Source organism: Chenopodium quinoa, unplaced genomic scaffold (genome assembly GCF_001683475.1).
Source record: "Chenopodium quinoa cultivar QQ74 unplaced genomic scaffold, ASM168347v1, whole genome shotgun sequence".
NCBI classification, from domain to species: Eukaryota; Viridiplantae; Streptophyta; class Magnoliopsida; order Caryophyllales; family Amaranthaceae; genus Chenopodium; species Chenopodium quinoa.
Window position 1 is genome coordinate 3,494,378 of NW_018742684.1, and position 12,478 is coordinate 3,506,855.

Genomic DNA, 12,478 nt, shown 5'->3' on the forward strand with positions numbered 1-12,478 from the left:
AAAGTCCAACTAAGAACAAATAAGATAATTTTTGGCAATTTAGGTTAGTATCTTCTTAGTTTTGCCTTAGGGCTAAAACAAGGTAATGCAAAGCCTCGAAAGGCAATTAAGACAACGCAAGGCCAAGCCAAGGGCAACATAAGGCATATGAAAGCATCATGAGACGTGATAACATATGGTAGGCCAAAGCATGAATGAGATGATTCTAAGCACCAAGTTTGTCTCTCGGGATGCTCTTGGAACCTCAGAAATAACATCGATGCTTAATCTTGTCGGGTGCAAGAATGTGTTCTCCATAAGCAAACATTGAAGGCTATATAATACACAAAATCGGACCAATTCCAAATGTTTTGGGACCTGAGAATTCTTTGGATTGTAGGGGATGTATCCCAGTCCCATATGACGTTGTATGGAAACACATAGACCAATAATAGTTATTCACATAAAGGCTTATGGCAGTTAAATTGAAAAAAAAAAGTTATACCTATAAATGACAACTTGACAGTTTAAAAGACAAAGTGAACTATTCAAATTACCTAAATATTTCCTTGTGTTGTGGAGTCTAAAATACTATGCCCTATACATTTGTACTCCGTAAGTTCATACTAATGCAATACTAGGGTCTGTTAACATTTACTGAATTGAAATAAGCTGAACTAAATTGAACTGATTGGAGCTGAATTGAACTTTTATGAGAGAAGGAAATTTGGAGATGAAATGAACTGAACTAAATTGAAATTAAGCTGAAGTGAACAGGCCCATAAGCTAAAAAATGATGTCCTTAAAAATTTTAAATAGATATAAAGGGACGTTATTCACAAAATGTTTATAAATTAGTATTCATACAACTCACTACAAAATACTTCGTAGATCATATGTTAAGTAGTCGTATAATCATTATCCATTTAAAATCTTCCTACTTCATATAAATGCTTCTACGAAGTATAAAATAGTCTCGACTACACCATCTATCATGTACGGAAAAATTTCTTCTATGGAATAAATATTGATTGCTACGAGTACTACTTTTGCACTTGCGTGCAAGTATGCAACCTATGATTCCACAAACCGTTTTCCAAAACGTTAATCTCAAAAAACAATCTTACAAATTACAATATCGTATTATTAATATTATCACCCCTAAATAAATTAATTAAGAATAATCTCATTAATAATTTCAATCAAAAGAAAAAAATCACTGACAAGATTACAGATAAATACAAATATTTAATACACTTATTTACCAGATAAAGTGGAAGCAAAGTAGGACCCACATCAGCCCCTTAGCTATTTATCTTCCTTATCCATTACGACTTCCCACCGAACGACTACAACCGTCCACGTGTCATACATCCGTAGGTTCGGAAACTAGGCTCGGACTCACCAGCTTTCTTCCACAACATTTCACAGTCGTAACTTGTTACTTCTTCTTGTTCTTCCATCTTCGTGTCATCACCATCTCCATCTTCATCATCATCAATTTTCTCTCTCCTCTTTTTTTCTTCACTCTTTTACTTGATCATTATCAACAATTTTTTATCATCAATTTTCAATTTTGCAAGGTATTCTTTTTAATTTCTTTTTTTGTATTGAATTTCTTAATTTTGGCATTGAATTATGTTTTAATTAGCTGATCATTTAGGGTTTTTTTTTTTTTTTTTTTTGTTGGGTTTATTTTGGGATGATTATGAAGATTATTATAATTAAGTTTTTTTTGTCAATCATTTATATTTTTCAAAATTATGGAAAAAAAAATATATAATTTGGTGTTAATCATCAATATTTGACAGTTTAGGGATTATAATTTCTGCGATAATCAAATATATCGGTAAAGTGATGATCTTTATTAATTTATATGTGCTTGTTTTGTTGTATTTGTTTGAATATGTATGTCATCTATAGTCGATATCAACTAGCTTAGTTGGGTACGGACTTGAAAATTGGTACCTAAGACCGGATCAAATTTAGTCTATGTTATATTGTTATATAAAAAAAATTAACTATGTGCAAGTAAAGTTAAGTAAACTTGTAAGTTGGTTTATTTTGTGAATGTGGTTTTTTGAATGAACAATGGGAGCTCAAGCTTTCATTATATATCTTTCAGTATGATATTATCTGTGGAAGTTTCTAATTCTAGGTACATTGTGTTAATATAAAGACATAGTATAAAATCAAAAACTTTTTAAGATGAAATGTTATCTCTTTTTAAATTGCCAAATTGGGTAGTTAAGGTATTTTTTTGTGATCGTCTTCAATGACTGATTGACTGTTACATTAGGTGGTTCACATAGTTGATTCGACTTTGTAGAAAGAAGATTAAAGGGATCAGTCCATGGTTTCTTTGTTCTTTTTCTTGTTTAGCTTCCTACTTTAAATGTTTTTTGTATCTATTAGCATTTTTTTGGGTGTTGCTATGAGTAACTTAAAGGGTTATGTATAAGCTTTGAAGTATTTTCTAAAGTAGTTATGTTTTTGGAATTACTGACAAAATACGTGTGGATCAATTTTTATTAATGTTTAATAGTTCTACTCTGAGCTTCTTATACATGACCCTAAGCATTATGTGTAGATTGATATTCTTAATGTTTAATATTTCTACTCTGAGCTTCTTATACATGTCCCTAAGCATTTTTCCTTACAAATTGTGTGTATCTTTATGTTATTAATGTTTGATATTTCTACTCTTAAGCTTCTTATACATGGCCTAAATATTTTCCCCTTTTTTGTTCGAGTCCAAGAATTTATGATGCTTGTATTTGTTATATTGAGACTTTTAGAAGTGATTAGGTCCATAGTGTCTGCTAATATGATCTATATGAATTATTTAAACTTATAGTTTGTCAATTTTAGTGAAGAGATATGGTGCTTGAGAAAATTCCTTGGCAATCAAGTCTTGACGATTTTATTTATTTATTTATTTATTTTGTTTCATTCTGCATGCTATTTGATTGTTTTACTATGGCTGATGGAAGTTTCTGATTTTCTGTTGGTTACTTTGGTGACAGGGTCAACAAGATATTTAGGTGTACATGGGGTTTTCATATTTTCTCCAAAAATTCTTAGCTCCATTTGAAGCTTTTTAGAAATATTGTTGCTGCAATGGGTGGGGTTTGTTCGAGGAAGAGGGGTAACCAGGTCAATGAAGACGGTGTGCGCATAGGGGTCAATAGAAGATACAGTAAAAATGGGAGTTCAAAATGGTTACTGGGCACCCCATTCTTTAGGACAACATCAGGATGTCAGCCAGAGGGTGCCAGTTGCCCATCTTTGATGGAGCTATGCGTTCATAAAGCCTGTCAGGTAGCTGTGGTTTTTGTTTAATGCATGTCTGTCTTCTACTTTTTGTATGTTATCTGTCAAAGCTATATAGATTATAATATGTATATGTACAGGATATCGATAAATACAAGTCATTTTCAGTGCTTCCAAGAGATATAAGTCAGCAAATATTTGATGAATTAGTCCGCTCACATCGCTTAACTGATGTTTCACTTGAAGCTTTCCGTGACTGTGCTCTCGAGGTCTGGCTCAACTGACATTACCGTGATTTGGTTGTATGGATCCCTATAGTTACTTTTACTGACTGTGTTTTATTATTGATAGGATATTTGCTTGGGAGACTATCCTGGAGTTGACGACAGTTGGGTTGATGTTGTCTCTTCTCAAGGCTCCTCTTTACTCTCTGTTGATCTTTCTGGTTCCGATGTGACAGATTCTGGGTTGGCTCTCCTGAAAAGTTGCTCTAATCTTGAAGCTTTGGCTTTCAATTACTGTGATCATATTTCAGCAAATGGCCTGAGGCATTTCAGTGGTAAATTTTTAAGTTGCTTGTGGTAATTATGAACTTTCTGATAGTTTACTTCTAGGTTGTGCTCATTTATGATCTCTACGTATCATCAGTTTATCTTCCAGTATCCATAACATTGCTGCTATCTTATTTTTTAGGTCACATTCTGTATGGTCTCAGTTATTTTCTGACTTTTCACTCTCTTATCTGGGTGAGGGGTGGAGAATAAATGGTTGCTGCCGCCTGATACCAACCCCCCCTCCCCCCCAAATCCCCTTATTGTTTGCACCATTTGACCCAAAAAGCTCCCCAGAGAAAGTGGGCCCATGGTGCAAACAAAAAGGGACTGAGGGAGTAGAAATTTGTGAGAGTAAAATGGTAAAGTTCAAATTTTTTGTGTGAATAGACAAAACATACTGTTTTCCCATCTTCATCAGGCTGTATCATTTTTGTGGTACATCAACATAACTAGGTAATGTGGCTTAAAAATGGAAGTTATAATATGGTAGTATGAGTTATGTTTTGAAGTATCAGTATTTTTGCAAATTTGTTATTTGCATTTTCTAGATATTTTCTGGATGATGTAAAATAAAGACATGTATCCGGATAGGTCAAGAACTCGGGATGGTATAAGTATCAACTTCATGAAGAGAGCGGAAATGATTTTCATGTGTGTTCTCTATAGGCAAATATTGATTTTCTGCTTGTAAGGTTTTTCAAACTAGGGATCGGTTCATTTATGGTTATTTTTAGTCCCTCAAAAACAGTCTTCCTTGATTTTGTGTACTTATTTACAGGTCATCTTTTTGTTGGCTAAATTTTTCCCTACATGACACTAAAAATCCCTTTCTTTGGTGGTCCTTTTACAAATAGAGAGGTTGGGGGTAAGAGAGGGGAGGGGGGGGGGGAGTTGAGGGTGAATGGTAAAGGGTATGGTTTACAGAATTTTTGAGTTGCGTCAGCATGGTTTATATGCTATCTTTTGCTTTTTGACCGGAAACTGATGAACTTATTGTTTTTCAGGGCTTTCAAACCTTTCTTCTTTGAGTTTAAGGAGGAGTTATGCTGTGACCATTGAAGGAATGCGTGCCTTCTCAAGCTTAGTCAACTTGCTTGAATTGGATTTTGAGAGATGTTCTGGGATTCATGGCGGGTTTGTTTATCTTAAAGGTTAGTTTCCTGGTATATCCTTACCTTTGTCAAATTTTCATGATGTTTTGTTCATCATATTATAGAAGATCCATCAAATTTCAGAGTTTGTCTTTTTCATGGAGGAGAATGTGTCTTGACTTCATTTGGGTAGCTTTTGTTGACTTGAAACGCCAAGATGCATAGCACTCTAGGTCTCTAGGTAATCGACTCTATGGCTATTGTCCGTGCAATATTGCTGAACCAACACTAAGACGTTTGAGGATTAAGAGGCATGCCTAGATACAGTAGCCTTTATGGCAAATGTGATCATGAATTTAAGTTCGTTTTATGCTTCTTTTGTACTTAATCACTTGCAATGTTTTGACTTCTACGCTTGCCAATACAATACTTCAACCATTAATATATGCAAGAATATATATAGTTAAAATCACAAACAAGATGGTATTTTGAATTTTTATGCTGAGACTAAATCCAACAACCTTTTGCATAATAGCATTGGTCAAAATTAATTTTTTTAACAACAAAAGTCAAAATATTGCGATTATTGATGAACTTAGGAAGTATGGTGCTCTATAGATGCTGCATCAAGCCATCAAGTATAAACAGTAATTATTGCTTATTTACAAGATACATATTCTGGATAAGTCTTTTTTGCCTGACAGAGTATACTTTTAAATTGTGAAAATGCATTTCTTTCTAGCTTGGCGCTTGCTCTGCTGTGGTATGCCTTTGCTTAACGTCATGACCTAGGCTCCAAGGCGGCCATCTCCTTGGCATGCTTCTTTGCCTTTTAAAACTTGATTTATTACATTACTATAAATGTAATATAGTTCTTACTTTGGCGGCCTGCTTTGTCATGTTATACTGAGATTTATACTTGGAAGCTCTGAGTTATTTTACATTTTGTTTCTGACTTGACACCAATCAGGTCAAGATTTTTTTCATTAAATTGGTGCGCACATGATGAGCAGTGTTATTCTGTCCTTTATACTTTGTGTGTGTACTTCGTGTGTGTGTGTGTGTGTGTGTGTGTAAAGCAGTGGGACTTAGGCTCTTATTGGGGCTGGGATAATAATCTTGGTTGTGATTCTTAAGAAATATTTTTTTTCTTCATGCAAGCTATATTTTACTCTGTACTCTTCTACAATACCTCTGAACTTTTATCTATAATATACTTGTAGGTCTCAAGAAGCTCAAGTCTCTTAACATTAGGTATTGTAAATGTGTCACAGACTCAGATATGGAGGCAATTTCAGGTGAGTTATTTCCTTTTTTTCATGTTCATTGGCTCTATAGGCATCAACTTGTCATGTATGTACTCTTGCAATCAACATTTGTGAAAACATTCTCAATAATAGCTGCTTCTAAACCCATATTATTGTCCAGTACCTCTCTTGGACCAATTTAACACATCTTAGTCAATGATGTAACAAAAATGTGTATATTTGGTTCAGCTGATTGTTAAGTTGTGACTATTTTTTAGTCAAAATGATTGCACATGTTTGCACTTTGGTTTAAGCTAGATTGATTTACTTTTTTTTCTCCTGCGTTCTTTCTTATGGTACTCCAGAATTTACAAACTTGAGGGAGCTGCAAGTTTCTTGCAGCAGTATCACTGATGCTGGTGTTTCTTATTTGAAAGGTAGGCACCTTCCTAACCAATTTAAATTTCTGAGTCTGTCAGCTAATTTTCTAGATTCTTTCACGTGAGTTATAATTTCAAGTTTATATATATTTTTTTCTCCCTTTAATGTGCTGATGGAGCCAACTTCTTTTGGTGTCAGGATTGCAAAATCTTATATTGTTGAACTTGGAAGGTTGCCAGCTTAGTGCTGCATGTTTGGACTCCATTTCAGGTTATTTATTAGTACCCACCATTTTTATTTTCATATTCTGAAACTCAATGCTCCATCCGCATCATTATGTTGTTCTTGTTTTACTGTTTGCACAGTTTTCATTGTAGACCTTTAAGCATAAACATCTTTAAACATGTAATACAAAAAATACTTGAAGTACTAGGTAGTTTTCATGGATTTGGTGCTAAATTTGTTCTTTATGTACCAACTAACAGTAATTATGGAGCAGTGGCAGTAATTGCTGATTATTTTACACTGGTGTTTCAAGCGGCGGCTATGTAATGATTATTTTGCAGAATTATTGAAAGTTAATTCTGTATAACTTCATACAAAGACAAATTAAACAAGATCCCAATAGTGTAATTTTTTCTTATATATTTATCATGAAAGTATTAGATTAGATCCCATTTGCACTATAATCTATATAGATTTGAACGAGAACAACAGAAAGGATTGGAAGTAGTATCTAACAAGAATTCCCATCTCCGAGGCTTTTAAATTGTATTGTGGGCTTGGCAGGATCTGGTCTGCAAACCCTAGAAGCTTATTACTTGTTAAATTTCAGCAGTGAATCAATGATGAAATGAGAAAGGGAAAAGAAATAAGTTCTACCTTCCTCTTATAAAATTGTGTATCACTAAATATTTGAATTTTAGAAAGGAAAATTTTTTGCTGTCCCTTTTTTTGTTAATTAATGTTTTTAACTTGATTGTATGGCAAATCGTATGAGCGAAAAACATTTTAGATTGAATTGTTCATTGAAGGTCCTCATCCCTCAATTTATTTTTGCTGATGCAGCTCTTGTAGCTTTGTCATACCTGAACCTTAGCAGGTGCGGCCTGTCTGATCATGGTTTTGACAAGCTCTCAGGTTAGTTCTATTGAGGTTTTATTAATTGATAATACCAATGCTATGTAATTTCCTCTAAAATTTGCCTTTTTTATGCTACCTCTAAATTTGGATCCTTGATTACCCATTTTACAGGACTTAAGAACTTGAAGGTGTTCAATCTGGCCTTCAACAATATAACAGATGCATGTTTGGTTCATCTCAAAGGTGTAATTGCTTCTTCACTTTCTCCCCCTTTTGTGTCATTCTCTATGTGTGTACTTGCACTAATGAGTGTAATAGGTTCTTTTTAATTTCTGCCAGTGAATGAGTGGAGGCTGTGTCTGGCCCTTACTTAAATTAGTTTGTTTCACCAAAAAAAAAAAAAAACCCTTGGTTCTACCCTATGTAAACTTCTGAGAGGACATGTATTTAAACGATTAATGGTCATGAATTACCCTGTAACCAATACTAATAAAAATACGCTAGTTTCTCGCTCTCCTTCAAGGAAAAGATTGTCTATAAACATGATAAATTTTCTTAGTTAACTTGAAAATACCTTTAGACCTTCAGTTTGGTTCTAAAAAAAGCAGAATTCCAATTTTGTTAAACTTGTTGCTAAATTAACATCTCAGACTTCTGCATCCTCACTTCTTTATCAGATTTTGCATACTTTCTTGAATAAATCTTAGCACTTATGCAGTAAGGTTTTCATATATGGCCAATTATAAAGCATTATTCTTGTTAATTTGAAGGGTTAGCGACTTGCATGAATGCTCAGGTTGTTTCTTTCTTCCTTTATTGCATGATTTCAGGTTTATCAAATTTGGAAACCTTGAACTTAGACTCCTGTAGGATTGGTGATGAAGGACTTGCTAACCTGACAGGTTTGTTCTTTGACCTAACTCTCCCTTGTTCTTTCACCTATAATCTGTCTTGATGTTCACTTGGTTTCTTGATGTTCACTTGGTTATTTTTAAAATGGTTATTTAAATATCAATTTATTTAAAGTTGCTGTACTAATGCTTGTGGGGAATTTGCTATATTTAACTTATCTTAGTTATCATTAATAGCTGAAAGTAGGAAGAAGATGGTTCCCTTTATTAATAAACTGAAATACAGCATTTGTATAGGATAATTCTACTTTCAAGAGGTGGATAACCTCCCAATTTTGTTTTCTAAGCTAACCCAAAATACTCATCTATATTTACCATAAGAAATCTCTCTAATTATTTATTGAGCTCTTCCTCGAACTAGATAGGTTATTACCCAAATGACATAATACAACTACTTAAATTTCCCCTGCCCTAATATCAATTCATAGCAGAATTTCGCTCTTGAACAAGCTTGTCTGTTTAAGTGAGTATTGTATTCTTGCATGTTAATATCTTAGCTTGCATATGAAATTTTTAGTGAATCTCCTTTTAAACCCACCCTTTGTGGCTTGTAATTTTGGATTCATGACTCATTTTATAGCTGATGGCAAATTAATGGGTTGAGATTCAATTACATTTTGTTTTAGGATTATGCTCTTTGTGTCCTTTATAGTGTTATGTCTATGCCAATGAGGCCCATTTTTCATGTGCAAATGTTTTGCTTCTTTGGTTTCTGATAATTGGCTGCTTACTATGAAGTCCAATATCTTCTCTTTCTTTCTTTCTTTCTTTCTGTTTGTTGCAACTAATTGATTTTATTAACTTGGAATGCTTGAAGATCGCCAGTGGCTATGGCTAAAGTTAGGGCTTATATTAATGATCTTTAGATCTTGTATGTTGCATTTGGGAGCATTTGTATGCTAAACATTGTGATTCTTCTGAATAGGACTTTTGCTGCTGAAACATTTGGAGTTATCAGATACTGAAGTTGGAAGCAATGGGCTGCGGTATCTGAGTGGTAAGACATCATTCTTGTGTCATTATTGGCAGCTTTTTTGGGAATGTTTTTTCTAGACTTCTATTGATAAGAACCGACTTAAATCTTTTTCAAACTTGTAGGCCTGGTGAATCTTGAGAGCATAAATTTGTCATTTACCTTGGTTACTGATGCTGGTCTGAAGAAGCTCTCGGGTTTAAGTTCTCTGAAATCACTAAACCTTGATGCTCGCCAAATCACTGATGTTGGGTTAGCTGCTCTGACAAGTAAGCAATTTGTGTGCATTAACAAATGTATTGCTTCAAGAAATATGATACGGAGTAGTATTTTATTACTCAGCTTGCTTCAACTGTGAGCCACTTGGCATATTAGAAGTTACTGCATATATTTATATGTAGAATTGTATGTCAAAAAGTTTTATTCTGTATCAAAAGTTATATGTGGAGTCTTGTATATAATGTTGCAGGTCTGGAAGGCTTGACTCATTTAGATCTTTTTGGGGCACGAATTACAGACTCAGGGACTCAATATTTGCGCTGTAAGTCATGCCAACTTGCTTTTGTTATACTGTTTTGTACTGATTTATGACAGCAACATTAATATTATCCTGAATCCTGATCTTTAAAGAAGGTTCTGTCCATTACAGGATTGTTCTTTCTTTTTGGGAAATAACACTAATGTATTACCACACCTTATTAATTTAATCCTTTCCGTCCACTAATCCACTTGTCATTAATTACACTATTCTTGTATACTAGAAAAAATCCACCCCCTTGTCATGAATAGCAACTCACATCTTGCTCTGCATGTGGGTTTCTGATGTTTTAACATCTCATCTAAGCTCTCACTCATGCTGAACTGATTTTACGAGTTTTCCAGTGCTTGTGAATTCATGCTGTATAATTGGCAGTATCAATTATATTCGATCTCTTGTATTGTGTTCTGTACATACATTGGTATAAAAATCTGTTGACTTCACTCCCACCCTTGCTCACTCCCCAATACTTGGAGAAGTGAAAGCTGACCCAACTTACTGGGACTGGCCCGAGTGGAGATAATGGGGAGTTTGCCTGTTTTCCTCCTCCTACCCAGCTACCCTAATCCTTGGCCTCAATCTAATAGTGTGTGTTAGAAGAAAAAAGGTGTGTGCTAGCATGATGGCCTATTGAGAGGGGATTCTCTCTCTGTGTGTGTGTGTGTGTGTGTGTGTGTGTGTGTGTTGGGGGAAAGGAGTAATTAACTAATTACTGTCAAAAAAAAAAACCTTTTGGTATAGATAAAATCCTGTTGAAATACCTTAAATTTTTGTTGCTGTTGCAGACTTCAAGAACCTCCTGTCACTTGAAATATGCGGTGGAGGCTTGACGGATGCTGGTATGAAGAACATTAAAGATCTTACTTCTCTTACGCTGCTGAATTTGTCTCAAAACGGCAACCTCACTGACAAGGCCCTGGAAATGGTTTCTGGTACGTCTTATTGTTACTCAGTGGATATAATTTTTTTGTTTCAATTAATTTAAAGTGATTCAACTTTTCTACATAGGTTTGATGGTAATTGCACTTTAGGTTCGACTTAAATTAAAATTAAATCCAAATGTGATCGTAATACTTGTATAATTTTAAAGCATTCATAATGGTTGGTTTGTGTGCCCTTGTTTTGACTTTCTTATGCTAGTTAAAGGGGTGAGCCATCCACTTATCTCAGCCAACTTTTCACCAAAGCCTCCATTGCTCCATCATATCTATGTGCTTCCCATTAATTAATTTATGTTGGGATGGCATAGTGAGTAATTCAATCATAAATCAATGCAACACTTTTTTTAGACACCATACTGTATATGGCTATGTGCGTGACTACTGACTGCATATGGAGGGGATATCTTAAAACGAAAATCTACCCGCGTATTTTGTAGGATATTAAATTTTGTATAAAACTGTGCTGTAATCATTTCCCTGAATCTCTCATATCTTCCTGTTCATTGGTGTAGGATTAACAGCATTGGTATCTTTGAACGTCTCAAATTCTCGTATAACTAATGATGGCCTGCAACACTTGAAGCTGTTGAAGAACTTGCGTTCATTGACACTAGAGTCGTGCAAGGTAACTGCATCTGAGATAAGGAAGCTGCAGTCCTCCGCCCTTCCTAATCTGGTCAGCTTTCGCCCCGAATAAGATCAGCTGCAACTGTAAATAGTCCATTTCTGTCGTCTTTTCTGGCATTGTACATATAATGGGGGGAAATAAATACTCTTTTAAGTTAAGATTAAAATTAAGAAATGGAGTGAGATCTTGAAAAGTAACTTTGATGGATCATTGTAAATAGCTTTGATTTTTCTGAACTAGTGATTACAGCCATGCAATCTAAACTCTGTATATAATGCTTTCACTACACAAATGGAAGTTGTATCTTTTTAATTATGGTACAAAACTATGAATTTATTGAAGTTTATGTTTCAATCTTCAATTGATAATTTTTAAGATAGTACAATCACCCCTGTACTTTTTTATATACTAACAAGCATAATGCCCGTGTGATGCACGGCCTACAAATCTTATTACTTATATTCATTTCACAAAATTTTAAGATAAAATAATTTAATGAGTAATAATGAATTTACTTACATTTTTAACCACTTGAAATAATGATTATACTTTAAAGACAATTTTTTATTCTTGAATGTAAAGTTTTTAAATATAATTCAACTCAATCAATGAAAAACCTAATCAATCCTTACATTAAGGGTTTTTTTTTTTTTTTTTTTTTACTTGAGTTACTGGCCACTTTATTTTAAAAATGACTAAACTCTGTCAACTAATTTAATACGTAAATTGTAAGCTCAATCGCCTTTTATTACCAAATCAATTGTCCTCGTATCACTTCCCATTGGGCATACATTATCACAACAAATTCAAATCGCAGATGTGCTATTCTTCCATTTTTAAATCAATTTGAGGTAGAAACAGAAGGCAGGATCCAATTGT

General features: G+C 34.1%; 1 protein-coding gene across 1 annotated transcript; it reads left to right on the forward strand.

Moving 5' to 3' along the window:
- Positions 1-1,412: 1,412 nt before the first annotated feature.
- Positions 1,413-11,953, forward strand: LOC110722854 (F-box/LRR-repeat protein 14-like). The gene is made up of 16 exons (XM_021902156.1): positions 1,413-1,562; positions 3,006-3,300; positions 3,393-3,521; positions 3,604-3,811; positions 4,811-4,957; positions 6,121-6,195; positions 6,510-6,581; positions 6,724-6,795; positions 7,594-7,665; positions 7,780-7,851; positions 8,439-8,510; positions 9,445-9,516; positions 9,618-9,761; positions 9,962-10,033; positions 10,816-10,962; positions 11,484-11,953. The coding sequence occupies exons 2-16, from the start codon at positions 3,100-3,102 to the stop codon at positions 11,666-11,668; spliced, it is 1,740 nt and encodes a 579-aa protein (XP_021757848.1). The 5' UTR covers positions 1,413-1,562; positions 3,006-3,099; the 3' UTR covers positions 11,669-11,953.
- Positions 11,954-12,478: the final 525 nt, after the last annotated feature.